The 25818-nt window shown below is 48.4% G+C and overlaps 10 protein-coding genes across 10 annotated transcripts; 5 read left to right on the top strand and 5 right to left on the bottom strand.

Moving 5' to 3' along the window:
- The first annotated feature begins 955 nt into the window (after positions 1-955).
- AFUA_4G03325 (uncharacterized protein) lies at positions 956-2514 on the top strand. Its single transcript, XM_001481485.2, has 2 exons — positions 956-1415; positions 1468-2514. Exon 1 carries the CDS (start codon positions 1155-1157, stop codon positions 1389-1391), a length of 237 nt encoding a protein of 78 aa, XP_001481535.1. The 5' UTR covers positions 956-1154; the 3' UTR covers positions 1392-1415; positions 1468-2514.
- Positions 2515-3273: 759 nt separating this feature from the next.
- Positions 3274-6867, top strand: AFUA_4G03320 (uncharacterized protein). The gene is made up of 9 exons (XM_077804531.1): positions 3274-3812; positions 3996-4479; positions 4591-4606; positions 4653-4760; positions 4808-4879; positions 4935-5012; positions 5064-6219; positions 6280-6466; positions 6523-6867. Exons 1-9 carry the CDS (start codon positions 3809-3811, stop codon positions 6587-6589), a joined length of 2172 nt encoding a protein of 723 aa, XP_077660678.1. The 5' UTR covers positions 3274-3808; the 3' UTR covers positions 6590-6867.
- A 98-nt stretch (positions 6868-6965) lies between these two features.
- Positions 6966-9490, top strand: AFUA_4G03322 (WW domain protein). The gene is made up of 4 exons (XM_001481483.2): positions 6966-7561; positions 7615-8736; positions 8837-9353; positions 9404-9490. The coding sequence occupies exons 2-3, from the start codon at positions 8085-8087 to the stop codon at positions 8956-8958; spliced, it is 774 nt and encodes a 257-aa protein (XP_001481533.1). The 5' UTR covers positions 6966-7561; positions 7615-8084; the 3' UTR covers positions 8959-9353; positions 9404-9490.
- A 204-nt stretch (positions 9491-9694) lies between these two features.
- ubiE (class I SAM-dependent methyltransferase) lies at positions 9695-10504 on the bottom strand (the record flags this gene model as incomplete). The annotated part of the gene is made up of 1 exon (XM_741425.1): positions 9695-10504. The coding sequence occupies one exon, from the start codon at positions 10502-10504 to the stop codon at positions 9695-9697; it is 810 nt and encodes a 269-aa protein (XP_746518.1).
- Positions 10505-10580: 76 nt separating this feature from the next.
- Positions 10581-11992, bottom strand: AFUA_4G03310 (Zn(II)2Cys6 transcription factor domain-containing protein; the record flags this gene model as incomplete). Its single annotated transcript, XM_741424.1, has 4 exons — positions 10581-10654; positions 10704-11214; positions 11261-11673; positions 11785-11992. The coding sequence occupies 4 exons, from the start codon at positions 11990-11992 to the stop codon at positions 10581-10583; spliced, it is 1206 nt and encodes a 401-aa protein (XP_746517.1).
- A 598-nt stretch (positions 11993-12590) lies between these two features.
- Positions 12591-14550, top strand: AFUA_4G03305 (uncharacterized protein). The gene is made up of 2 exons (XM_077804530.1): positions 12591-13580; positions 13644-14550. Exons 1-2 carry the CDS (start codon positions 13449-13451, stop codon positions 14379-14381), a joined length of 870 nt encoding a protein of 289 aa, XP_077660677.1. The 5' UTR covers positions 12591-13448; the 3' UTR covers positions 14382-14550.
- A 155-nt stretch (positions 14551-14705) lies between these two features.
- On the bottom strand, positions 14706-15321 carry AFUA_4G03300 (uncharacterized protein; the record flags this gene model as incomplete). The annotated part of the gene is made up of 2 exons (XM_077804529.1): positions 14706-15025; positions 15072-15321. 2 exons carry the CDS (start codon positions 15319-15321, stop codon positions 14706-14708), a joined length of 570 nt encoding a protein of 189 aa, XP_077660676.1.
- A 921-nt stretch (positions 15322-16242) lies between these two features.
- On the top strand, positions 16243-17824 carry AFUA_4G03290 (oxidoreductase, short-chain dehydrogenase/reductase family). The gene has a single exon (XM_741422.2). It carries the CDS (start codon positions 16506-16508, stop codon positions 17541-17543), a length of 1038 nt encoding a protein of 345 aa, XP_746515.1. The 5' UTR covers positions 16243-16505; the 3' UTR covers positions 17544-17824.
- A 2057-nt stretch (positions 17825-19881) lies between these two features.
- AFUA_4G03280 (uncharacterized protein) lies at positions 19882-21819 on the bottom strand. The gene is made up of 2 exons (XM_077804528.1): positions 20735-21819; positions 19882-20650 (listed from the first exon to the last, which is right to left on the bottom strand). Exon 1 carries the CDS (start codon positions 21356-21358, stop codon positions 20822-20824), a length of 537 nt encoding a protein of 178 aa, XP_077660675.1. The 5' UTR covers positions 21359-21819; the 3' UTR covers positions 19882-20650; positions 20735-20821.
- A 3273-nt stretch (positions 21820-25092) lies between these two features.
- Positions 25093-25787, bottom strand: AFUA_4G03270 (putative epoxide hydrolase; the record flags this gene model as incomplete). The annotated part of the gene is made up of 3 exons (XM_741420.1): positions 25093-25188; positions 25230-25376; positions 25440-25787. The coding sequence occupies 3 exons, from the start codon at positions 25785-25787 to the stop codon at positions 25093-25095; spliced, it is 591 nt and encodes a 196-aa protein (XP_746513.1).
- Positions 25788-25818: the final 31 nt, after the last annotated feature.

Below are 25818 nucleotides of genomic sequence, written 5' to 3'. Positions count from 1 at the left end.
AGTATAGTCACTTCACCCCTGATGCATGCTTTGTTACTGACTCGTCAATGGACATACGCATTGTTGTCCAAGTGGATCTCAGTTTAGGCATCACCATTCCCCAGCAAACCGAGCATATGTGCCAAGCGCCAGCCCTACAGGGCGCATACTAAGCTTCGGTTTGTCCAAGTTACTGACTTGGCATATGGCACAACCGATGGCAGCGCGTAGGCTGTCGAATGCTATGACAGGAACCACATGGTCCTTTTCAATCAGTAAGTACACCAGGCAGTTGGAATTCTCACCTTACATCTCATAGACTATCGAAGGGAGCTTCTTCCATAGTCGCCAGCCGGTGTGGCACACGAACATGATCCCTCCGGTGACGGCGATTCCTGCCCCTACCGTTAGGTGGGTTCGGGTACTGTATGATCAACATCAGCCTTACCGAAGGCCTTGCCTATTGTTTCAGTATTCACAGGCGCTTACATCATGCTATTGGTTATTGCCATGACGACAGTAGAGACTGATGGGTGGTTTTAATCTAGCATTCTAGCTTGCCATCTACTCTGTCAGCGGTAGTTATATAGTTATGTTCTAACATACATTCTTGCTTTTCCCTGTCCAGACTACTCAGTTTCCGACTCTGCAGAGTTTTCTTAGGTAAGTTGTTCCATCACTCTATACACAAGAATCTATAGTATTACGATACAGCTATTGAAGACCAGAACTGGTCCTAGAAATGCTGCTGCCTGCGCCAAATGGATCGAAGGGTGGGTAATCCCCATACAGTAAAATACCCGGAACCGGGCTGAACCCCTCAAATTTTGTATCAATGCGTAAGTTATTCCGTATCAAAAACGTAAACACCACGCTGCCTCGGTTTGTGTACCCGAACAGCCAATCATCGCCGTTGACGCCCAGTGATAATCTTATAGCAGCAAGGGCCAGTTATGAGGCAAGGCATCCATTATCCAATTTAGATATGGATAAACGGTTCTTATTTTTCTCCACGTCAAATGAATAAACAAGGAGTGGCGATAGCCACAGCCGAAGCATAAAATCAGCAGTCGTCCAATGTGGTTGTTCTTGAGAAATTGAGCTCTAGGGCATCCGAGAGGGTCAACACCTTCCTACATTCCTATCTATCTATCTATCAAGCCGAGTAACTCATCATGCTCAACTGCATCATCAACACCATCAATGTCCACCAGCCCCTCTCGACTTCCCTTGACCTCATGGCTCGCAGGGTATTCCCAGGCCAGAACGTGGCCTTTGGGTTGAGCCTGTTCCTCTTTACGTTTATGTTCCTGCCGACGCTAGTGATGCTCTTAGCTGTCATTGTGTTCTTTGCGTTCTACTATCCGCAGCTGGGGAAGTCGACAGCTGCTCAAAACGATGACTATGAGTGAGGGGTGTTCGGCCAGCTAGAGTTGGTGAGTACTCCTGCAGGTATCAAGTACATGGTGGTACTGACAGGGCTGGAAGTATGATGTACGATACACAACGCATTTGGGTTGGAGTTATGATGGTTATTGGAGTTTTGGAGTTGGTTTTTGCATCCAGTTTTTCTGCTTTCGTTAGCATCTGGGGTCGTCGTACTGTGTTCTCTACCTTTGCGGGGAGATCTGAGAGACCGCGGTGGGATACAGCGATATGAGATCGAAAAGCAATATCTTCATGGATTTGGTATGAGACATCACCGCTTGAGCCCGACGGACTTCAAGGCCTCAAGGTAGCCAATGATTGTCGTAATGTCTGCGACAGCACTACTCTGGCGCCTCGTGTATGGTTTTATATGGAGGAAAATTACAAAGATATACATGGCAATCGCAATAGTTGATGATAATGCACATTTAGTGCCATGAGGAAGCCTGCAAATCCAGCTCGAGACGTGACTGCCATACCAACGATTAGGCATACTGCCGAAGTTGATTTGTACGAGACCTGAGATATATCGGACTTCAGCTAAGGAGCTGAGTCGAACTCCGAATCCCAGGGGTCAATGTTTGGCCCCTGGTGACATTGACTGTGGCTTCCAGTAGACAAGACGCTCAAGCAGCAAATTGCGCTTCTGAATACATTGACACTTTAACTAGATTTTAGGTGCTATTTTAAGGATGCCTCTCAGCAATTCCCCGCTGTGAAAGATAGTTAAAACTGGGATTATTGGAACAGCTGGCCAACGACACGGTCGCTGCTCGGGTCATCATTTCATTGTCTTGTAGCGCGTGCCGATGCAACTGTTGATAGGGATTGGGTTGGACTTGTAAAGTTGCTTGGGTCTTTAGGAAAATCGCAGATGGGATGAGCTATCATATTGCTTGTTGCATCGTGGCCTTGCGTCCGACAATAAATTATTGTGGAATGAGCTAATATCAGAATCTGAGGCACAGTAAGAACAGACACAAACGCCCCCTTCTTTGACTGTATGCCACGTTCCCTTGGTCCTAGAATACTGCGGTATTCAATATGAGGTCAAATGAGATTTGACCATGTGCTGTGTCCAGCGGAATTACCATGATTATTTATGCCTGTGAGCACTCTTACTCCGCCGACGCCGGCGTCCATTCATTGCCGCATACAACTGGGTTTTATGCAGATCATATATATTTGCCTCGGCCAGTGCCCTTCAGCCGAGGAAAGACCTTGACATGACGTTTACTTTGGACTATCTAGATCATTCGCAGAAAGGACCAAGTTCTGTGCCCAAGTAGCAGAAGTAGAGATGAGCCACATTTATGCCTCAGGCATCAAAATGTGGCGATGTTCTATTTCAGGCGTCAGCCACACGGGCCCAGTAGTACCTTAGCGAAGACCATATTTCTTAGGAGATACCACTGATATACCCTCCTGGCTAGTGGCGCTGGACTGGCCCGTTCCAGACTGTGTCAATGACGGATATGCCGAACTGATCAGTCGTCAGAATATCAAGCATACAACTCATGATATAGCATCTTACGATGCCTTCTTTTGATCACTTCATTGATAGGTAGCAATTGTTTCTGCGCTTGGTATGAATTACGTATGCTCAATTTGACGTGATGTATGTTGTTGAGCAAGGAGGCGGCTTGCCCAGTTCGGTACTGACACAGGGGCGGAGAATCTACCACCAGGACGGAAAATTCGCCCCTGACATATTCCCAGCCAATCACAACCAGGCGGCTTTATCTTAGCCTGAGAATCTGCGGAAATCATTGGACGTCCAGCCTTATGAGGATTTAAGAATCCACTCAAGACCCTCCACGCGCATTCCTGAGAGCTTGGAATTATCGTTCAGTGATCACCCGACCAAAATTAGCTGTATTTATCTCGAAAATGGGAACGACCTTTTCTAAATAGTCACACGAAAGGAAACTCTACTCCAGTCGCAAGTGTTATTGTAGGAGAGAGGATTACAGAGACAGTTTTCTTGGGTAGGACAGCAGCTCAAGGTGACTCCTGGATGACATTCAACTACAGCCACCATACCTGCCGTAGACAAATAGAAAAGTGAAGCGTGATTGATAACGAGATGAGGCGCAGTGATAGGCTAGTGGTGGTTCTATTACTTGGGTGCCTTCTCATACGCTGTTGGGGTACCCGCTTTATCCCAGGACAAATTATGATCATCTCAAGCTTGGCAAGCATCATCGGCGTTGCGAAGTGCCAAGCCACTCCATATAACGCCTTGTTTCTCCGAGTCTCGCTGAGACTTTGGTCACTCTCTGTAAGCCCAGCTTCTCTTTCCGAAGCTTGATTTGCTTCTTTTATTATCTCAAAGCGCTTTTATTACTAGGCTTGTATTGCCTTCCATAGTGATTTATCTACGATTTTCCTTCTGAAATACATGCGTAAGTGCTCCTGTCATCCTCTTCCTCTACAGTTTGTTTCTTCCAGAATAGTATCATTCTTTTGCAAAATTCGCATGGCTCTTCCATCTTCCTCGAGAGTGCGCTGTTTCAGAACTGTTGAAATAGTAGGCAAAGACACGATTCTGTCAACTTCAAACTGACACATTCTCTCCTTGCATACAGACCGGATTCAATCGTGGGCGAAAGCTCACGCGTCCCACCGCAGCTCAGCTCCCCAAGACCCTTCCAAACGACCAACCAACGAGGCCCAGGACTCGGAGACCGCAGAACCTCGACATAATGGTCAAGTGAAGGAGCAGACGGGGGACCTGGAACGTCCACAATCTAACCCCCAAGATGAACAAACCAAAAGCAACCAAGGACTTGTTGTCCGCATGAGAAATGGCACCGTCCGTTTTGGAAGACATACCAAGGAAGCTTTGTTCCATAGCTGGGTCAATGTCCTACTGGTCTTCGTGCCCGTCGGTATCGTCGTTGAAGCGATAGGATTAAATCCGGCGGTGATTTTTGCGATGAACGCGGTTGCCATCATCCCTTTGGCTGGTATACTGAGCCATGCAACTGAGTGTGTTGCCAGCCGTCTGGGAGATACGGTTGGAGCGCTCATCAACGTTACATTCGGAAATGCCGTAGAGTTAATTATCTTGTAAGTTGCGATACACTTTTTGGCGCATTATAACTAACGTTTTCTTAGCATGTAAGTTTCTATTGACATATTTTCTGCCTCTCGACCGTAATAACTTGATTTTTTAACCAGCATTGCACTCGTCAAGGTACATCCCTTTCAAGCCTATCTGATGATCTAGCTAACAACTGCAGAACGAGATAAGGATCGTCCAGGCCTCCCTGCTAGGCTCCATCCTAGCTAATTTATTGTTGATTCTGGGAATGTCTTTCCTTCTGGGAGGTCTCCGCTTCCAGGAACAGGTAGGTTACCTTGAGCGCAATATCAGGCTCGTGCTGATTGTCTCCAGATCTATAACAGCACAGTCACTCAGATGAGCGCATGCCTCTTGAGTTTGAGTGTCACCAGTCTTCTTCTCCCTGTTAGTATCTCGCTGAATCTACTTCACATAATCATGCTGATTATGATATGACTAGACTGCTTTCCACGCATCTTGGTCGAACAGTGCATCGGCCGATAGGAACACTTTGAAAGTTAGCCGAGGAACCAGTGTGGTAAGCATTGTTCTGATCAGCATATATGTTTATGATTCTCATATTGTGCAGGTGCTGCTCCTCGTGTATATTCTCTACATTATCTTTCAGCTCAAATCCCACTCCTACCTTTACGCGAGCATCCCACAGCGGATCATTGATGAAGAATCTCATCCCGGTGTCCTGGCGGAGTTTATGAACAGCTCTTCCGATTCATCCAGCAGCTCGTCTGATGATTCCGATGACACCACGACATCCTGGACAACTGCAAAGCGCATCAAGCGAGCGATGAGACATCGTAGACGTCGAAAGTCCAGCACGAGCTCCAATCATACTGCCTCCGGCACTCTCAGCAAGAAGCATTCTGGCGATACAGCCCGTCCAGGGCAGAATGAGAAGAGCGGGTCTACCGAGGGACCAATTTCGAACCATTCAATCGCCATTGATTTTGCGGACGATGGTCACTACGAAGCAGATGATGATAAGCGAAGGAACGAGCCTCGCTCGATAGATTTTGGTCCACGGTCAATTGGCGATCAGGAAACACGCAAAAAGGACCGCAAAGCGAAGAAGCGAACGAGCAAAAAGCACAAAGCCCGCAAGGAAGATAATGCCAACACCTTGGACACTGATGCATCAACACAGCGACCGTGCCTGCCGTCTCCTCAGCCTGTGCCTGGTCCTGATGGCATCAACTCGTCCCAGCAGGCTGAGGTTGCTGCCGCCCTCCCGAAGAGAAGGTCTCCATTTCGCCCCGCAATCCCATCGTTACTATCCAATACTGTGTTTTCAAACACTGCCGCTTCGAACAACCTTGCTCCAGGAGAACCTGGTCTTCGACGCACGCGGTCTCTTCCATCTCACATGAATCGTCCTCCCCCAGTTGGAAACGCAGTACAGTTTGCTAGAGGTGCCGCTCGTATGCCAACTACGCTTGATGTCACGGCTAACAATGCTCCTCCTGAACACAAAGAACCTGAGATATCACGCACGGCTGCCGTGGTCATGTTACTGGTGTCAACTGCGCTTGTCGCCGTTTGTGCCGAGTTCCTAGTGGACGCCATCCCAGAAATGATCGAGAGCTCATCGGTCAGCGAGGCCTTTATTGGTCTGATCATTCTGCCCATTGTCGGTAATGCTGCAGAACACGTTACTGCCGTCAGCGTGGCCACCAAGAATAAGATGGATTTGTCCATTGGCGTGTCAGTGGGAAGCAGTATTCAAATCGGTGAGTAGTCTAGCAATGTCAAAATGTCTGTACGATTTCGTTTTCTGACCCAGGTCCCAGCGATTTTCGTTACACCCCTGGTGGTCATTCTAGGCTGGTGCATGGACAAAGACATGTCTTTGTACTTTACACTGTTCGAAACCATCTGCTTGTTTGTGACTGCTTTTGTAGTCAACTTTCTGGTTTTGGATGGTCGAAGCAATTATCTTGAGGGGGCGCTGCTTATTGCCGCCTATGTCATCATCAGGTAAAGTCATTGCTTTTTTATTAACGAAACTGAACCTATTACTGATTGCACTTCAGCGTTGCGGCCTTCTTCTATCCTGGAAGTGACCAGTCTGCCGATGTTGCGAGCCGTGGCTCGAGTTGACCGGATTTGCAGTGAACCTCGGGGCCGGTACGATTCTGCACCCGTCACCGATCATGATATATGGGCTTTAGTACCATGAGTGATTCCATTTGATATAGTCAGTATGGGTAATACCAGTACAATTTGAAGCGTTGACTCGTCTCATACTGGCTGGATGACGGTTACGAGTTCTAACTGTATCCAATCCAATCAATCAATGACTTTCAATGTTTTCCGATATCTGTTATTCATTATAGCGCTCACTGCTCATCGTAAACTCTAACACAATCTTCTCGAGGCTAGTTTGCGATGCCTGGAGCTAGATATATCAACGCCATCAATGTGCGTGTCCATGCCCTGTATGACCCCTATACCGTTCATTTCAGAGATCAACTCCTTAGCCCCACATCCATCCCTGTAAGGAAGACAGAGGAGTGTATTCCGTCAGGAACATTCCGGAAACTCCAGGACCAAAGTGGGTATCAATAACTGGGTAAATTATAAGAGGGGCCTGTGGCTGGACCCCGAGTTCAGATCAACAACAGTGTCGCAGAAGGACCACAGTCACAGCCACTCATTATGACACACGTGGCTTGTTTGAAAATACCTCACTCAGTATCATGCATCCTATCCACTACGGAATAATCTCTACTCTATCATTAGGCTGTCAACCCAGAAAGACAGTGTTTCTGCCTGATTCTTTGCTCCAAGGCAAGGGGCTATGTGGCTCGTTAAGGCTGAACCCGAACCACTCCGCTGATACACTACTGTGGCTAGTAAGAGTCCAGGGGTATCCGATTGGGTGCGACTCGTGAGATCCACACACCAGCCTTGATGTGGCGTCGAAGCGGAGGGACTGTGGACGTTGTCGATTGTCAGGGGTTTGGTTCCTTGTACGGAAGTCGTGCTGGTGGACGAGTCATATGTTTAGTTTAATGTTTGTAATCGGAGGAATGGTTGGGTGTGGTGCAGAAATATCACCAGGCGTTAATCGTTGAGTGTAATAGTCTACAAGAAAATGTACGTTGTGCTAACTATTTGTATAGAAACATGAAGTGGATTAAAGAGTAATATTAGCTGCTTTAATTGCTAAGAGTCAGGGGTAGTCATTGATATACGCCGTATGGAGTGCTAGACAGGTATGGAGTATATTGATGTTCCATTGTTAGACAGAATGTATCTGCCTAATTGCTGGGCTATCGACTGGTCCCATCGAAACTAATAGCCCGGTGGATACACGTCTTTGTGTCGACTATCTGCTTCGACTTGTGGCATGCGGGACGGCTCTACGCACTGACAGTATACAAATCACTCAAACTCGCTGATGGTAAATGTAATTTGGAGCGTAAGTGTATGGACTATGCATGCATAGACTTGGGTGTCCCCTCCCCTCCGCAGGACCACATAAAAGGGCTCGACACTGCTCAACTCGTCTTTCTTCTTACTTTCTTTTTAGATATCACTCAGTGAACTTGCCTTAACTACCACATACTACTACACATACATTGCGAGCAGCATGTCCTACTACGGAGAAAGAGATACCTACTACGGAGGCCCGCCGCAACCCACCTACGGCCGGCCTCCCTACGACCGACCCCCCTACGAGCAACAGCAACAGCAACAACCACCCTACAACCGCCCTCCCTATGACATCCCACCCCAGGATTCACCCTCGTACAACCGCCCCCCGTACGAGCGGCCCCCCTACGAGCGTCCTCCCCCCGAGCGCTCCCCCTCCTCCTTCGACCCATCCCGCCCCCGCTACGAGGGACCACCCTACAACAGCTCGTCGCCCGCCCCCTCCGCCCAACCACCCGCAATCCCTCCACCACCCCTCCCCCTCGGCTGGGTCCAAGAATGGGAACCCAATCTCCGCCGTGCATACTTCGTCGAGACGGCAACCGGCCGCTCGCAATGGGAGACGCCCATGCAGGACTCCGAGCATGCGAGGGGACTGAGCGGGCCCCCGCCTGAGTCAGCAAGCTACTATGCTTCTCCACCTCCACCACCCCCGCCACAGGACGGCGGCTACTACCCGCCTCCCGGCGAGTATCCGCCTCCAGAAGAGAAGAAGAAGAAATCCAGCGGGATGGGGAAGATCATTGCAGGTGGTGTGGCGGGTGTAGCGCTCGGTGCGGCGGGTATGGCTCTGTGGGAGCATGAGAAGCGTGAGTTTTGCCTTTTTTTATTTTTTTTTTTTTTTTATTTTTTTTTTTTTTTTTGCAGATGTGGTTTTATGTTGATACATTGCTGACTGACTTTTTTTAGGTGAGGATGAAGAGCAGGAGGAGCTTAAAGAACGGGTGGAGAGGTTGGAGGAGGAGCAGAACCATTCTAGCTCGAGTTCGGATCATGAGCGGGCTCACTCGCCTGATGTGGATGACTGGTAGTGGTAGTGGTAGTGGTAGTGGTAGGAGAGAGGATTAGATGCATTGCCGCTCGGTTTTGATTGCCTTTTTGTATGTTTTCGAGAAAGGTCCTCGAGTAATTGATCATCGGTGGTGTTTATTTTCTTTTAGTGGAGAATCAACTAAGAAACAAATCCGCATCTTCAGCGAGGCGGAGGCGGTGACATCATAGCTGTGGGATCATTTACCTTCAACAGTCAATCAGCCCATCCAAACATTGCTGGTACACATTATCTAGGACGATACTCAAAAATGCCAAATTATGTAAGTTCAGTTGATTTATGTTCATGATACCCCAGGTAACCCAAGCAGAGCATTGTCATTCAATACGACAGCGTCGAAGCATGGCGGAAACATAACGGCGAGATTGAACAACTGTACGTTATGCTCAGCGATCGCATCTGAATTGGCGACTGATACGTGATAGTACAAAGGACGGGTTCGCAGCAAAAGGGGCAGATAAGTTCACGTTTTTTATTTCGACGAGAAGCCTCCCTCCTATACATACTACTTCGTATGGCTCGCTTTCTTTGCTGCGGTGTTGGACATATTTGCTGACTGGAGGCAAGATTTGTTGTACCCAATGATGTTACGCTGGAGGAGTTGAAGGAAGTGCAGTTCCCAGAGGGTGTCTCCGTGCAGTTACATCAGGAATCTTAAATTCATTGCCGTAGTACCACTTGTTCATGTTCAAGGTCGTGTCAATGATGATGCTAGATTATTTCCAGCATAGAATTTCCCCATGGAGCAGCCCAAACCAAGCTTGATCGTCCTTGACAAAGTCCCTCCATCCGTTCGCGATCGTTTCCAACTCCTCCTTCGTCGCATATCCCTCCTCCACAGCCATCTTCGAAAACCCACTCGATCTCATCCTCGCTTCCATTGATCCACCCCAGTATTTCCTTTCCTCGGGACTACTGAAGCACCATGCCCCAGCACTTTTCTTGATTCTTGTCCCTTGAAACCCGGCTTCCTCAGCCCAAACATGTATATACCGGCCGGGATGCGGATTGCTCCCCTTCGCTTTACACATACGATCTGTAACCTCTTTCCATCCGGCGATTCCCGCGTTGTCAGGGTACCAGGTCATCGATGCCGACTCCCTGGCCGCAACAATCCCACCGTCACTCTTCGCCACCCGGCGCATTTCCCGTAGTGCACGCACTGGGTCTGCGATGTGCTGCAACACCTGGTGAACATGGACGATGTCAAAGGTGTCGTCCGGAAAGTCAAGAGAGTGGATGTCCCCGACGCGAAAGTCGATGTTTGTGAGTCCATGTGCGGAGGCGAGGGATCGGGCTGCGTCTAGCGGGTCGGCAACGTACTCGATCGCCGTGACATGGCCTTGGGGGACGAGCCGCGCAAAGTCGATGCTGATGCTGCCTGGACCGCAGCCTATATCAAGGATTTTCATGCTCGGTTTGATGTAGGGGACGAGGTAGGCGGCAGAGTTGGAGGCGGTGCGCCAGCTGTGGGTTTGGAGAACGGAGGGGGCGTGGTCAGTGATGTAGACAGCTTTGCGAGACATTGTAGTTGTTGGTATGTTTCCGAGATAATTGAAGAAGGATTCTACTTTTGCATGAAAGGGAGAGCGAGAGCGTGTTTTATGTTGAGCCGCACAAGGTTGACGCCTGCCGATTCCGGAGCTCCGATGGTGCCCTTCGGAATTCCGTAGGGACTTTCTTAGCAGCCATGGATATGTGCACAAACTGCGAACAACATCATACCAAACTCGTCCACCCCACGAACCCATCTTCCAATCCTTTCCCGTCGTTCAGTCGAGCCAGTCTCGGTTGATCGCCATAACTCCGATATTTCCAGCATTCCATCTTCCCATTCCAGGAGGTGGCGGTCATACTCCTTTTCCCATACTTCTCGGTCTGTGACTTCCCATAGTACCTTGCTTTCGGGGACATAGACCCCCTTCATTTCGTCGGCCACAAAGTTTGGTAGACCCCGATCCGAATTGTAGACACTGGTGAGTAGGTACATGGTGTAAATGGCGCGACGTTTGGCCGAGACCACGATCCAAGATTCCCAATTTGGCCGCGTATGAGTGGTCTCCGCCGTACACAATAGGCCATTCTGAGCAGTACGGAAGGCAAGCTCCATTAAGGTCATCATGATTTTATCGGTTACTGCAGATACATTGCCGAGAGGGCTGAAGTACATCAAGATGGTATAGACAAGGTAGGCTTGGAAGGAACATAAGAGGTCGTAGTCATGTTGACTCGTTGTCTGTACGATCAGTTTAGAATCCAAAGGGTCCCTTGAGAAAGCGTACCTCACTTGCCAGTCTTTCCATTTCCGCCTCGACAGCGCTCATCACCATCGTCTCGCTTCCTGGAGCCGCTTGCACCCACATCCGGACCAGGCTGTAACAGTTGGCCAGAGCTTGTGGCATCTGATTCGTATTGACTTGTGTATGGTGTATAATTGGCGGAAAACCGCCATCCTTGACCATATACTGTGGATATGTCCTGAGCGTAATGGAGATGTATTGCAACGTAAATAGATGGTAGGCCTTGAGAATCTCGTCTCGTCCTAGAGGTGGGAGGAGATACGGTCTCAGCCATCGGTCTCGAATATCTACTGCATTTAGACTGGGTGTCAAGTCGATATCCGTAAAATCGAGATCGAGGCGTCTGGTCTGTCCGCTGGTTACAGCACGAGGACGAGGAGACCTGGAAGCCGCAGCTCGGCCGGATTCCGGTATCAAAGACGCTGGTGCCGGAACTATGGCGGAGTCTACATATCCTTGTATGCCAAGAAGCGCTGTATAGTCTTCTCCGATGTCGTTAGCGGTACCAGTGACCCCAATCTGAGGTGCAGCGACGCGCCCCGGGGGATATTGGCAGCTGTGGCCTTTCGACCTGCATCGCGAACAGATAGGCTTTTCTAGTCCACATCGTACTTTGGATTTGGTGCAATTCTGACATGCCTTTTTCCGCAGAGGAGCCTTCTGTTTTTCTTTGTTCGCATGTGTGCTGTATGGAGATGATCTCATTTGACTCATTGTTAGTTGGTGATGATAGCCGTCGGGTTGATGGCCGGAAATCCGAAGTCCCGATGTGAAGTGAAGTGGAGTTCGCGGGAGGCGTAATGGCTCCGTGAATCAAACGCCGAAGAGAGCAGATCATTACTGCAACTGATAATCTTGCTTCATGTCAAGCTGACAATTCTGGGGCCGCTCCAGTTGGGTTTTTTGGTACAGTTTGCAGGACCAGTGGCTAGCGCATTGCTCTTGTCATTCGGCAGAGGGTTGACCATCAACTACGTGCCTGTTATTCTTGCGGCTGTTCTACCAGTCACAGTCTACCCTTGACCCTACGCCGCATGCTTTCCCTTTTATTTTTTAGGGTAGTGAGATGTGCCCGCCTTATATATTAGAGTCAGAGAGTAGACGCGCACTTGGCTCCTGCTGTCCCAATCTACGTCCCCTAATTGATTGTCCAAAATCTTATCAACTCTTATCACTGTATGTATGTTGCTTCCACTTTTGCTGCTCTATTGTCTGTTAGACCATCTGCCTCCAGTTGGCCAAGTAGGGAAGAGGATATGAGCTAATGGTTACTTAGAAGGCCTAGCCATGATTACATCAGAAGTGCGTGTAGGGATGCTATGGACAATCGTAGCAAGCTATTAGCTCGGCGTGAATGGGCTTTGGGCTAGTGTCCTATCTACAGAGTGAATAGTTCCTTCAGCCATGGTTAACACGGGTAAGCGCTCAAGGTGTTGTTTCACGTGCCGTCGGCGTCGAGTTAAGGTATTTTGGCCATTTGGCTGTGCAGTCCCAAGGTGCCCCAAGGTGTTCGCTGCTGACAGTGGATTCTTTCTCTAATCCAGTGTGGTTTGGAAAAGCCATGCTGTCGACGTTGCGGGGAGAGCGGACGCGTATGTCCTGGCTATCCCGAGGCCTGGAACCTCATGCTTCGTGTGCAGAACAATCATATTGAGAAAAAGTGCAGGCGCGGGTTGAGAAAGTGCTCAAAACTAGAAGAGAGCGACTTGGAGCAAGAACACCCATAGCCAGCATTCCACAAGGAGTCCACATCCCTGTTGAGATTCTCAGCTGGAACCAATTCTGCAGCGATTACGCTATGGGCTCTGGTATCACTTTCTTCAACAGACTCCCCAGGTATTATACTGATAGCACACCGACATGTTGCCGGGACGCGGTGCACGCTGTCGCGCTAGCTAGCTTGGCCCGCAAAATGCGTGAGTCCGAACTGATGGCTCGAGCGAGACACCACTACAGCAAAGCGATTTCGGCACTGAATAGCGCTCTGAACGACCCGGTATTGACTGCGGACGATTCTGTTCTGGTTACCCTGCTGTTGTTTTCACTCTTTGAGGTGAGCTTCGCTCTCAGGCTAGTTTGTCCTATCAGAATATTTAGAGTGGGCTTTATTAATCCGATATTCTGATATTAAAATACTCTTCAGGCAATTGTTCCAGATTGCTTGGAGAATATGCTATTGGATTCTGATTTTCGCTGTCATATCCACTTCCGTGGGGCAATAATGCTGCTCCGATGGCGCTCCGAGAATGGAAGGCATTCTGTACTGGATAGGCGCATTCTTGCATTCTTCTCCCATATCTGTGTATGAGTCGACTCGATCTCAAGGCACTTCGAGGCGCCAGGTAAAACTAACATTGGGGTTCAGTTTATGAGTACGTTTGTCGACTATGAGCTCAGCGACACGAAGTGGTTCTCCTTCGAGGAATTGACGGCTCCGTGGATGAGCGACCCTCTTTTGGAGCCAGTACTTAGCCGGGCAGTCCATTTCAAGAGGCGGGCTCAATTTCAAATCACTGCAACGGGTGACCAACTACCCAGATTGGAGGTACTACGGCGGCTAATCAGGGATGGATTCACCATCAGCGAGGAGCTTGAAGCGGCAGCCATCAGCATTAGACGCTCTTCCGATCCAAATATGCCTTCATACCAACAACCGATAGCATTCAATGACATGTTTGAAGTATCTACCAAAACAACGGAGGCGATAGTGAGAAGCCTATACCGGACTGTCAGATACCGTGTGGTCGAGTTGGTCCATGGCCTTGTGGCTCGCATAGGGGACGGAGAAGATTACAGCGCTAGCTGCGAATTCGACAGTCAGGTTTGCTCGTCAGAAGAGCTCGCTATGATTCTTCAGCAGATCCATGAAGATATTTGCGCTGTTCTTGGCCTCCATCCTGAACACCATACTGGCGACGACAATCAGGGAATGGCTCATCGAGTGTTTGGAATGTTCTTCCCCATGACAGTCCTGATGTTCTCCTCGTCAGCTGGGGAAGCAAAACGAGTGTGGTTCCAAGAGAAACTACGATGCATGGGCGAGAAGACCGGACTGGCCCTGGCAACATGGGCAGCACAACAGTGTAATCTAATTGATAGGTAGACCTCGCCAAAGCCCGCCCAAGCCCATGGGTACCCGCCAAGAACCCAGCCCCTGGGCGAGTTAGGGTCTTAGCAAACCCATGGGTGCGTTTAGATTTTCATAACCCAACCCAGAAACCCCCATATGGGTTGCCAAGTAACCCGCAGAAGCAAATGAATACCATGCGACTCTAAGCATTCAGTTGTGCAGTAATGTTCAAAAAGGTTCTGTATCACTTGGTTTAGTCCCTTGCTAGAGTAAGAAGGCGACTGAGGGCCCCGGAACTAACTAGTATATTTGAACACACCACGCTATAATAAGATGGCTACTGTTTCTATTCTAGCCCTAATACAGCTCATACCGTTGCAGTCTGCTCGATGACACTGTAACCATTCCAAATGATTGCTTCTGTGATCTCTCGCGAAACTGGACAAGGGGTGGTAGGAGCGATGTTCCCTCATCTTCTCTATCTAGCTCCTCAGAGATATCCCTAGATAGATCCCTTAATCTTGACACTTCTAGCTCGCTGTCTGACTCCTCTAATTGCATAGCCTGGTCCCTGGCTCCTATACTTTCTAGTTTCTCTTCTTCGCGGTCACTTATAAGCTCAAACTCATCTTCAGTTGCTTTAAGCGTAAGTTCTTCTTCGTGCGTTGCCTGAATATCTGCCTTGGGCATCTTCTTTTTTCCCGAGATGGCTGTATTGCTGACTGTCCAGGGTGAACTTCTGGGCACACATGTACATCATCATCATCAGGTCCTGGATGGTCTCCTCGTTAAGAGACCCTCGGCGATAGTGGCAAATGTCTCTAGTGCTGTTGAAGAAGCGTTCGACACCTGCGCCCGTGGCTGGCACGGCGAGAAGATCGCGTGCCAGGCGTGAGAGTACAGGAAAGTCGCGCTCATGTTCTTTCCAGTACGCGCCCTCGGCAGAAGAGACACAACTCCTGGACAGGCTCATTGAAAGTCGAACTCGAAAGTAGCATAGAGACGGATCAAGTTCTCGCCTTCCTGGAGGTACCGATCAACCTCGTCCAGTTGGACCCTATTGCTAGGCAAAAAGAGGTATGCGGCACAAGCAGCTGGTCTAACTCTGATGTCTCTTGCTGAGACTGATGTCTTGTGGCACAGAAGGATAAATCTGGGATCTGCTTTTGGTATTGGTGAAAGCCCCTCCTCAGGGGACCTGGATAGGATCTCGAAGTTTCACTGTGGCATTGAGAGCACTCCGTGTCACCAAAAGCCCAGAGCTTATACTGCGGGGCGAGCATTGTCCCCGTAGCGTATAAGAACCCATGGTCTCGGTCAGTCTTGTCATAGTATTCCCTTAATTTCTGTTTAGCTGCGAGCAAGGCATCGTGCATAGCCCTTTTCCACGGAGTTATCTTCCTGCTTAGACTCCGTGTGGGACTCTTCAATATGTTCCAGAAGCTTTGTACGCACCAGAAAAACACTATGGGTAGTCACGTCTTCTATTTTCATAAGGGCTTTGTCAATTGGAGAAGGAAATCCATTTGCCACCATTCAATGTCGCTAATCTTGAATTTCGCGTAGTCGTTGTCTGTACAATACTGATCAAAACAGTTGCGCAGTTCCCGCCCTCGTTCAAGCATTAAAACACGTTGAATCTTAGCGTGTCTGCACATCCTGCAATAGGAAAAGCTGGACATGAACAGGCTGTTCATGTCTCCTCCCTATAGGCTAGCATTAATAAACACTTCAAGTGACCGGACCAATACGTTTACCTTTCATGAAGGACATCATTGATGTAGTCCGGTAACGCTCGCACGAAGAACCCGAAATGGTTTAGCGCGCTCGGGAACAGCCTGGGTGGATTCAGTAGCCACAGTTGGCCCTTCATGTCTTACTCCGTCTGGGCCCACGCGTCCAATATGGCAAATTCTACCTACTTAGCACACCTTGGCAGGAACAGCTACCTCAATGACAGCCAAATCGTATCGCCATTATATCGTTCTATTCGTTCGCACCATGCACCTGAAATGGTTTAGCAGCTTTTCTTCTATCGCCCCTCTCTCCGGTCCAGCCGATGGAATAGGTACAACCCCATATGAGATAGTAACTATAAAAGGGCTATGACCTGCCACCGGGATCAGTCGTAGCATCCTCAACTTTATCACCCTTTGTATGAGAGCTTTCGGAAATCGTCTTGCGCTTACACATTTGCCAGCCATGGTGGCCACCTACAACCAAGGGACCCGAGCCAGTGAGCTTGTGCGCCAGTACGCCCCCCAAATCGCTGGAAAGATTATTCTCATTACGGGTGTCTCTCCCGGAAGCCTGGGCGAAAGCTTTGTAAAGCAAGTCGCCGTGGCACAGCCTGCTATGTTCATCCTCGCTAGCCGCTCGATCTCCAAGGTGCAAAACCTCATCGACGAGCTAGCCACAGCATACCCAAGCGTCAAGGTCAAGCCACTCTACCTCAATCTCCTCTCGTTTGACGACGTCCGGGAAGCGGCTGAGACAGTCAATTCCTGGACTGACGTGCCTCACATCGACATTCTGGTCAATAACGCTGGCATTATGGCGGTGCCATACAAGCTGACCGAGGACGGTTACGAAAGCCAATTCCAAACAAACCACCTCAGCCACTTCCTTTTGACCAATCTCCTCATGGGAAAGATCCTGGCCTCGAAGACCCCGCGCATTGTGGTTGTCTCTAGCAACGTGCACCGTATTGGCCACATCCACTGGTCCGATCCGAACTTCAACGGGGGCAAACACTACCAGCGGTGGCTAGGATATAGCCAGTCAAAGACGGCCAATGCTTTGATGGGTGTCTCGCTGGCCGAGAAGCTCGGCCACCGCGGCCTTCTCGCCTTTCCGATATGTCCAGGGGTCAGTCTCACGAACCTGGCAGCACATGGGAGGGAAGATTTGGCCGCGTTCTCCGCGGACCTCACTGATATGGATAATATCTATGGCAACAAGTGGTTGTGGGGCATGGCCGAGATGAAGATCAAAGACTTGGATCAGGGAGCTGCCACACATGTTTTTGCTGCGTTTGACACCAGTATTGCGAACCAGAATGGGGCCTTCCTAAGCGATTGCCATGCCGCAGATCCTGATATGGAAGAAGTGCATTCGTGGGCAACAAGCAAGGTCGATGCAGAGAGGCTATGGAGAATGAGCGAGAAGCTTGTCGGTCAGGAGTTCAAATATTAGGAAAGACCCATCCAACTAGTCAAACCCATCTCCTCCTATGGCTCAGAGGCAGTTTTCTGTGATTGAGTAGGTGAAATAGGCGATCTCGCGATTTTGACGCGACGGGAAAGGGGTATATGTGAGATATGTTGTGTTCACACACAATTCAGCAATATTTAGACTTCTTCTGGGTCAGAGCTGCGTTGTAAGCGTCGGTCAAATTAGATTCGTCGAAATCGCTAAGTTTAGGCAAAGATAGCTCATTGAGGGTTACATCACTCAAGCACACACCTAACCCACCTTGAAAGCGGATGACGGCCTGCCAAGCGGATTTCGTCTCAACTAGAAGACCTAAACACTACTTAGGCATCACACTGTCATTGCTGGTGATCCGCAACGTTTCGAAATGCCATTCGAGTTCATTGATAATCACAACGATCTCAGTCACAATGATGCGGCGAGAAAACGGATCCGCAGCCATGCCGCCCTTGGTAAGAATAGGGGCAAAAAAATCATGCGCCCATCGACGAAAGGCGTTTCGACGACGACCATTACCTCATTTCGTATCCCGTTCATCATGAGGGGTGATTCCAAAGCAAAAAGACAAGATCCGACAATCGAACGGCCGATTGACGACGGGCTGATATTCCCTGGCCTTCTACCCGGTGAATCCAAAGGGATTGTCAAGGAAGGTAACTCTTCGACCCCTACAAGATCTAGCTTGGATGGAAATGGGCGAGGGAAGTTTATTGTAGCGCTGATGAAAGATAGCAGTCATCTCGTTCTTAAGCTCTATGGGATTCTCGCCCGAACTAAGCAACGGACTTGACTATGGAGAACTTAGTGCCCCGGTATGCGTCCAGAACATGTTCGTCGACGAAGCTTGTAAGAAATATTCCTGCTTAGACAAGCAAATTGCCTCATTTATCTCATCTTAGGTTTCCACAGCACGATGGCTACGGCTCTCCTCTGCCTCGACAACTTGGTAAGCAAGCCTGACGGCAAGTTACAAGCCATGCGTCACGCCTCGAACACCTTTTGTCTGTTACAACAAAAGATCAGTCTCCAGAGTGTAATCACCGATCTTACCATCGCGGCTGTAATCGGTATGGCTCAATATGAGCATCAGTTGCATCAATTTCAACAAGGCTCTGTCCACGTGCATGGACTGTGGCGGATGGCCCAATTAAGAGGCGGAATATTGAAATTAATGGAAGGCCAATCTGGGTTGGGTGAGAAAATTCTGCGGTATGTCCGATCAGGAACGATCAGAAGATATGTTTTCTGTACTTATATTCATGTTTCCAGAGTTGACCTTGAGTATGCACTGCAATTGGGCACGCCAACTTTGTTTCGGCTTGAGGAGGCCGAATGGGCATTTATGGGGATGAGACAGTTCTCGGATGTGCACGCACAGCCTAATGGCAAAGATTATTTTCCCAGGTCCCAACAGCATATCCTCGGGTCTTTGCCAATTAATCTCAGAGATCTCTTTCTGGATGTGCTTTTCCTCGCTTCGAGTCTCAATAACGCGATGACGGGTGATTCGCCGAAACTGGGCGTTTTTCAACTTCACCAAAATATCATATTACTTGGATATCGTCTTGTCAAGCTAAAGCCCTTAGGTTTGCCGCTCCGATCTTCATCGCTTGAGAACAGAGTGCATTTAGGGTTGGCAGCATTTTTGGCGTCATTTTTACAAGGATGGGATGGCCAAATTTCCCCGAATCATCTTCTGTCGCGCTCTCTTCTTGCCTCGGTGCATCAACATCTAAGTGCTGAGCAAAATGACCAGGAACTTTCCCTTTGGGCGCTGTTTATAGGGGCGGTCTTGCCGTCCTCCTGGAACGACTCCACGTGGGTCTTAAAAACAAGGGTGACCTTGAAAGCTCTAGGGATTGATAGCTGGGGTGACATCAGAGACATTCTGGGCAAATATCCGTGGGTCAACGCGATCCATGACCCGCCAGGACAGACGCTCTGGTATCGCTGTTTGGAATCGCTCTAAGGGCGGTCGTGCAAATTCGGGCTTGTGGCCTCCTAGTTTGGAGGGTGGCTCATTTAATTGTGACTAATACCCATACTTCTATGATCTTTCGCATACCTTCCTAATGGTCACTTTGCTAGCTTTATCTACTCATGCATCTTAGGTCAAAGTTTTCTTGCTTCATTCTTTCAGTCCTTTTTCTCTTTGTGAACAGCCAATGTAGCTCAGGATGCTAACACAGCGATGGCGTTAGTCTCGAGGAGCTTCTTCGTGTGCAGATAGGAATTGGAATAGCATGTGAATTCTTCATAAGTCCGCGAAAGCCTGGAACTAGTGAACTATCTATGCTTGCATGACTGATTATTAATATCCTGGGTAGGTTTGGATTATCTAACAGTGCTGTACCCCTTTTACTCACGTCTGGGAAGACGATGCTTTGAGAGAGAATCAGCTGAGTTGGTCTGGGTTGAAGGTAGCTCAGTGGTCTAAATTGATACTTCAATGTACATACTGTCACACATGACAACCTTGGCAGTGGAAGACCAGTCTGCAATCTTCGGTCACAGGCTCCCCTCGAAATATCGTAGCTTGTTGGCCCGAGCCAAGACAATGGGGGCCATCCAAGTCTGTGGACGCTCTGACGGGAGAAATGAAATTATGGACCTGTGGGAGGCTCCCCTTAGTGAAGAAGCCCTATCTACTCCGTATTCGAGCCTGATTGGGGTCCAGGTTACTAAGGAACTTCACCAGAAACCCGAAAAGTAAAAGGAGTGTGAGAGGTGAAAAGCTTGGTTATTGAACTAGGAAGCTTCAGGACTCTGGTCAACTCTGATCAACTCGTAGAGGACGAATAGGTTATATTTATGCTTTCAGTTTCATGGCTAGAGTCTTCCAGAATCAGATAATCAATAATCAAAACTACAAAATCAATGGAATGCGGGGAAATAAAACAATATAGATCCGAAGAATCAATCTGATAGTTGCCCAGAAATAGAGCAAAATTGACTTCTTACACTAACTCCACACTTACAAACTAAACTCAGCCGGTAGGCTGGTCAGTTTTCTCATTTCTTCAACAGTCTCAGCCCATAGCTGTTCTTGAGTAGCTTTTCCTGCAGGAGAGCAAATATACGGGGACGGTCTGCGCGAAAGATTGGTTAGTTACTGCATCTTCCCTTGGCTGTTGCTTCTGTGTGAGTAGGCAAGGGGAACCGTTACGCCATACCCAATGATTTCCTTATCTCCGAGAAATTTTCCATGTGTTTCTTGTCCTGCAACGACTGCCCCGTTGATGAGGATCCACGCACCGACCTCAACCGGGCGCGCTAGGAAAAAACTTCATGACACCCATGACCATGCGCATATGGAAGGGTAACACATTGGTCATATTGGTGTTGATCAGACCTGGACAGACCATGTTCAGGATAACCTTGGATTTGTCGAGACGCTGAGCGAGACTGTACATGAACATGGCGCACAGAAGCTTGGTATCGTTGTATCTCTCTTTAGGAAAAAAAAATTCCTTTGAATCCATGTGCTCAAGCACCGATTCACCAGTTTTTATAGGCGCTTTCTCCTCCAGACTCGTGGTAAAGTACATTCGACTCCCTACCCAAGTAATACGAGAAGGAACGCCAGAGGTTTCTGAGGATGCCTTGAGGTACGGCAACAGTGCAGCAATCAAAAGGGCGTTGGACAGGTAGTTCACTTGGGTGACACAATCATGTCCACTGGGGCTCCGCTCCAGCTTCAGAAGTCCGATTCCCGCGTTGAGTAGCAGAATGTTGACTGTAGGGACCTCTTCCTCCAGAGTTTTCGCAAAGCTCAGAACGCTATTGTAATTGTTCATATCGAGCTCAAGCACTGTGATTTGTGCTTGGCGGTTAAGTTGCTGGATCTCCTGCTTGCAAGCTTCTCCTTTCGATACATTTCTCACGGTGAGAATAAGATGAGAAAGATGGAGTTTAAGGAGTTGTCGGGCTGTTTTCAACCCAATACCTGCCTGCACTGGCTCCAGTAACCAAAGCTGTTTTGCCACGAAGATCGATACCCGGAGGCAGTGGAGTAACTTTGGGCTGTGGGAAGTTCACCGTCGTAGCGTAACCGAAAAACGAGCAAAAGAGGACGCAAGGCGCGACTGCTGATTTTGGTTGAAGGTGAGGGGCACTCAGGACTTTAAATACTTTGAGTGAGTGCTGTCTGAAGAAAAGATAAAGTTCAGTCACATAGAGGTTCCAGCGAACTTGCAATCTACGTTGCGCTATCTTTTTTCGGAGATTCTGCTATATGGCAAATAGAAATTATAAACTATAACAATTTTATAAACTATAACAGGTAGAACTGAGGTGACAGCTTAATGGTCATACGCCCTATACACTATCTTACTGTAAAGAAAGATTAGCGTTTCAAACTTTACAAGAGTGTATGCACCTGATCACAGCATCTCTCAGAGCCATAGTTGTGTGAAGAGCAAATAGTCGTATGCAAGGGACGACCAAGCCTTAGGACAACCAGGAACCGGATTTGGATGTCGCTCTCACATTGGCCGAGGAGTCTGTCATTGTCTCAAAGCCTTTTCAAAGCGCGGATCATTTTAGAGGCGTGTGATCCATATCTAATCATAGCACTGCTATTCATGGCAAGGCACATTCTTCTGTTATCATATACATATACTCCGTAGCCCGGCTGCATTTCTATGGTGGGCTAACTTGATTAGGAATGCGGTCTCCTATTGGCTGTTCAATTGACGCTAGTTTAGTCGGATAAGCCTCGAGTCTAAACCGTTTCTGCAGACTATGCCAGATTACCATCATCCAAAAAACGGATGCTAAGATTCTACCATGACCCGATTGGTTCCTTAGTTGACCCTAGAGTGTGGTGGCATCAATATCCATGGACATCCACATATCCTCTCCACACATTGCAGATATGGTATGACTTCAGATATTCGCAATCCTCAACTTTGTGGATAAAGTATTGACCCTAATATCCACTGGATATTCAACGGGCAGAATATGCCAAGGTACTTCCCTATTTAGACAGTTTATTCTTTGAAATTCAGTGTCAAAAGGTATTAAAATGTATGAATCTGCATAATTATCACATGATTGTCCAAAGGACCAAAAGTAGATACTGAAACAAGAGTTATACTAGTGCGGATATTTTGAGGACGTGACGGATGTCTGCAAATCCCCAAGGATATCCAGGGATACCCTCAACAAGGATGTGGTATGAAAGTAACATCCATTATCCTCAATTTGCGATTATGGTATACGACCCAATGTCCAGGACATGCCGCAGTCTAGTTAACCCTTACACTATCACCACCAACGGAACTCTCGGCAGCAAATGTGATGCTGTTCTATTAGTGTCAGCGCATTTGCCGTATGGGTATCTGGGGGTCGGAAAGAGAAGCTTCCGGTTCGTCATTACCGGGACCTTGAATATGCGAATACTACTCATCGGCCTGAGAAGATTCCGTACCAGAGAATTTTGAGGCGTGAACTTTGTTACGGGAAATCAGGGATGCACATGCATTGTGCTAGCCTGCTGAACATTGTAGCTGATTTCCCTCGTCCTTTGTACCAAGATATAGTCCCTTTCCCCCCTTGTCAGATAATCCATATCTATAACCCCAAGCACTTCACGGCATTGTTATGCAAACAACCGCCGCACTTCCTACAAGATTTTTTTTCTCAAGGAACATGGCGCAGAAACCTGTTCTTACCCCAAACCTTGAGTTCCCATCTTCAGAAAGGGTTGTGAATGTAAGCGTTATCAACAGCACCGCTCGCATTCGCTGCCCATTAGGGTTCTTCGTTCAAGACCCATTACCAGGTCATGAGACTTTGAATTGCCCTGCATTTGTGTTTCTTATTGAAGGCCCTCAGGGAAAGAAGGTTCTCTTTGACCTGGGTGTTCGCACAGACAAGGAGTCTCTGCCTCCTGTCATTCGCAGTGGTTTAGCAGGACTACAAATGGACACAGAGAAAGATGTAGCTAAAATTCTCCAGGCACACGGAATCTCGCCAGCTGAGATTGATTCTATCATATGGAGGTCAGAGCTTTCCCAACATGCCTTTTGCATTGCCTAACTGACTGGTAAATTATATAGCCATTGGCATGTCGATCATGTTGGCAATCCCGCTATCTTTCCGCTCAATGTGAGCCTTGTCGTCGGCCCAGGATTCAGTAATGCTTTCCTTCCGGGTTATCCCGCTGATCCAGATGGGGTGATACTTGAAGCCGATTACGCGTAGGTCAACTCATCTGTTATCACTCTATGAAAGAGTTGCATTCTATACTCAAAACTAGGGCTGATTCAACAATTTATAGTGGGCGGGAATTGCGAGAAATAAATTTCAATACCGGGCTATATATCGGCGGCTTCCCTGCTATGGATTTCTTTGGAGATGGCAGCTTCTACTTGTTGGATGCCCCCGGTGTCAGTATTATTTCATTCCTAGTACAATCCGGCTCAAAGTACTGACTTACTTTTGAGCACGCAATTGGGCATATGTGTGGCTTAGCGCGTACGACCCCTTCGACGTTCATTTTCATGGGAGCCGATGGGTGTCATCATTGCGGCTCTTTAAGACCCAACAATTATCTCCCGCGTCCAAGTGAACTCTCACCATCATCGTTCTCAGATCCGCCTCATCTGCAAGGCACGGTCTGCCCCGGCGCTGTGCTCCAGACGATTCGCCCAGGACATCGTCCCACAGAGCCTTACTATAACCGATTAGCTCCTGCTCACACCCGGGATGTTCCTTTAGCGGAGGCGACTATCAGCAAAATGATCTCGTTTGACGCAAGTGATGACATATTTATAATTTTGGCGCATGACAAAAGTCTGTTGGAAGTTATAGACTTTTTCCCGAATAAAGCGAATGAGTGGAAAACGAAGGGTTGGAAGGACACTGGCCGTTGGAGATTTTTGGAGGACTTCAAAGATGCTATTACCAATGTTTCCGTTGCTTAGTTTATCCTTCGTTTCAACTGGGAGTAACTCTCTTTCTGCTGACCGTGCTATTTGTGCGTGCCCTTGTTTGGTCTAACCTGCTAGCACCGAGGGAACCAACTAGCCTGGAGATCTCTGCTGAGAGCGTCTCATAGCCTGGGAGGCTAGCATTGCCTGTGCGTTGCACCGCGAGTATTCCAGATTGACCCGTTTTACCACGCAAAATATATAGAGAGGGTGGGTAGTCGCTGAACAAATCAGTTCTTAGAGGCAAAATACCACCTCTCAGCCCGACAATTAAGGCCTCCGGTTTAGGAAACTTGTCAAAAGCCAAAACTGCGCCAGGCTAGCCAGGGGCTTTGAGCCTTATCACAAGTATCCAAGTTATGATCATACTGGTCAAGTTGTTCCAAATAATACGGTTCAACTCATGCTAGCTAGCGCCTAGTGGGTTACCTCTCTACTAAAGATCATCCACCATTTTCATCGGCGTGTAGATATGCATGCAACTGACGCGCTTGAAGACATCTAGACATCTTTGTGGATAATTCACTCTCCAGACTGTCCATTTGGAGGCTATTGACACTATATCTCACTCCTTGTGCCATGTTCTCGCCAATGGCCTACTTGGATGCAACTTCCGGCCAGACCTGCTCAACAAAGGCAGAAAGGGCTGCTTTCAGGTCGTGGGGTCTTTCAAGTGCGGCGAAATGCCCACCCTATAACATATGACTAGAAGGCCCTTGATATTAAGACGTACCTTGTCATGTTGCCTCCAGAAGACTAGGTTCCCCGTAGTGCTCACCCAGGCCTTGGGAGCCGGAATGATCTCGTTTGGGAAATATGAGAACCCGAGGGGCTTCTGAATATACAACCTATCATGCATTGCATCTGCATCATGTGGAGCCTTTAACATCTACAATATCATCAGTATCAGTATCTTTGCAAGCCGGTCTAGTAGCGGTCCTACCTCGCGGTAGGGATAAATGGCCCGAGGAAACGATTTGGTAAACCAGTACAGAGAGACAAACTCGAGGATCGTATCCAATGGAAGGGAATCATTGACCCAATCTAGAAAATTTTTCCCACACCTGTGGTCGTTGTGAGACATTGTATGATCTTTGTAGTACGTCAGGGTTGGTACCAGGCAAGCAAGGCAATTGGGCTGCTGGACAGAACGTGCCCAATGGTGCTGGGTCTGGTTGCGTGCTCGTATGCATAGGTTCTGCCGAAAGTGAGGAAGTCGTTCATCCGCTCTACGCCCCCTTTTTTCCTGATCTGTAAGCGTTGTATCTGCCGCTCCTTCCGGGGGTTCCATTGATGGGCAAAAGTTTACTGCTGTTGGTATT

The sequence above is a fragment of the Aspergillus fumigatus genome, chromosome 4 (assembly GCF_000002655.1).
Source record: "Aspergillus fumigatus Af293 chromosome 4, whole genome shotgun sequence".
NCBI classification, from domain to species: domain Eukaryota; kingdom Fungi; phylum Ascomycota; class Eurotiomycetes; order Eurotiales; family Aspergillaceae; genus Aspergillus; species Aspergillus fumigatus.
Note: the sequence above shows the minus strand (reverse complement) of the source record. Positions and strands in the feature narration are given on the sequence as shown.

What these genes read in the sequence shown, in the direction of transcription:
- AFUA_4G03325 (XM_001481485.2), top strand. Translation starts at nt 1,155, where the DNA reads ATGCTCAACTGCATCATCAACACCATCAATGTCCACCAGCCCCTCTCG.
- AFUA_4G03320 (XM_077804531.1), top strand. An exon ending in TCACCAGTCTTCTTCTCCCT is followed by an intron (nt 4,880 to 4,934) that starts GTTAGTATCTCG and finishes TGATATGACTAG; the next exon opens with ACTGCTTTCCACGCATCTTG. An exon ending in TTAGCCGAGGAACCAGTGTG is followed by an intron (nt 5,013 to 5,063) that starts GTAAGCATTGTT and finishes CATATTGTGCAG; the next exon opens with GTGCTGCTCCTCGTGTATAT.
- AFUA_4G03322 (XM_001481483.2), top strand. Translation starts at nt 8,085, where the DNA reads ATGTCCTACTACGGAGAAAGAGATACCTACTACGGAGGCCCGCCGCAA. An exon ending in TCTGTGGGAGCATGAGAAGC is followed by an intron (nt 8,737 to 8,836) that starts GTGAGTTTTGCC and finishes GACTTTTTTTAG; the next exon opens with GTGAGGATGAAGAGCAGGAG.
- AFUA_4G03305 (XM_077804530.1), top strand. Translation starts at nt 13,449, where the DNA reads ATGCTATTGGATTCTGATTTTCGCTGTCATATCCACTTCCGTGGGGCA. An exon ending in CATTCTTCTCCCATATCTGT is followed by an intron (nt 13,581 to 13,643) that starts GTATGAGTCGAC and finishes ATTGGGGTTCAG; the next exon opens with TTTATGAGTACGTTTGTCGA.
- AFUA_4G03290 (XM_741422.2), top strand. Translation starts at nt 16,506, where the DNA reads ATGAGAGCTTTCGGAAATCGTCTTGCGCTTACACATTTGCCAGCCATG.
- AFUA_4G03280 (XM_077804528.1), bottom strand. Translation starts at nt 21,358, where the DNA reads ATGAACAATTACAATAGCGTTCTGAGCTTTGCGAAAACTCTGGAGGAA.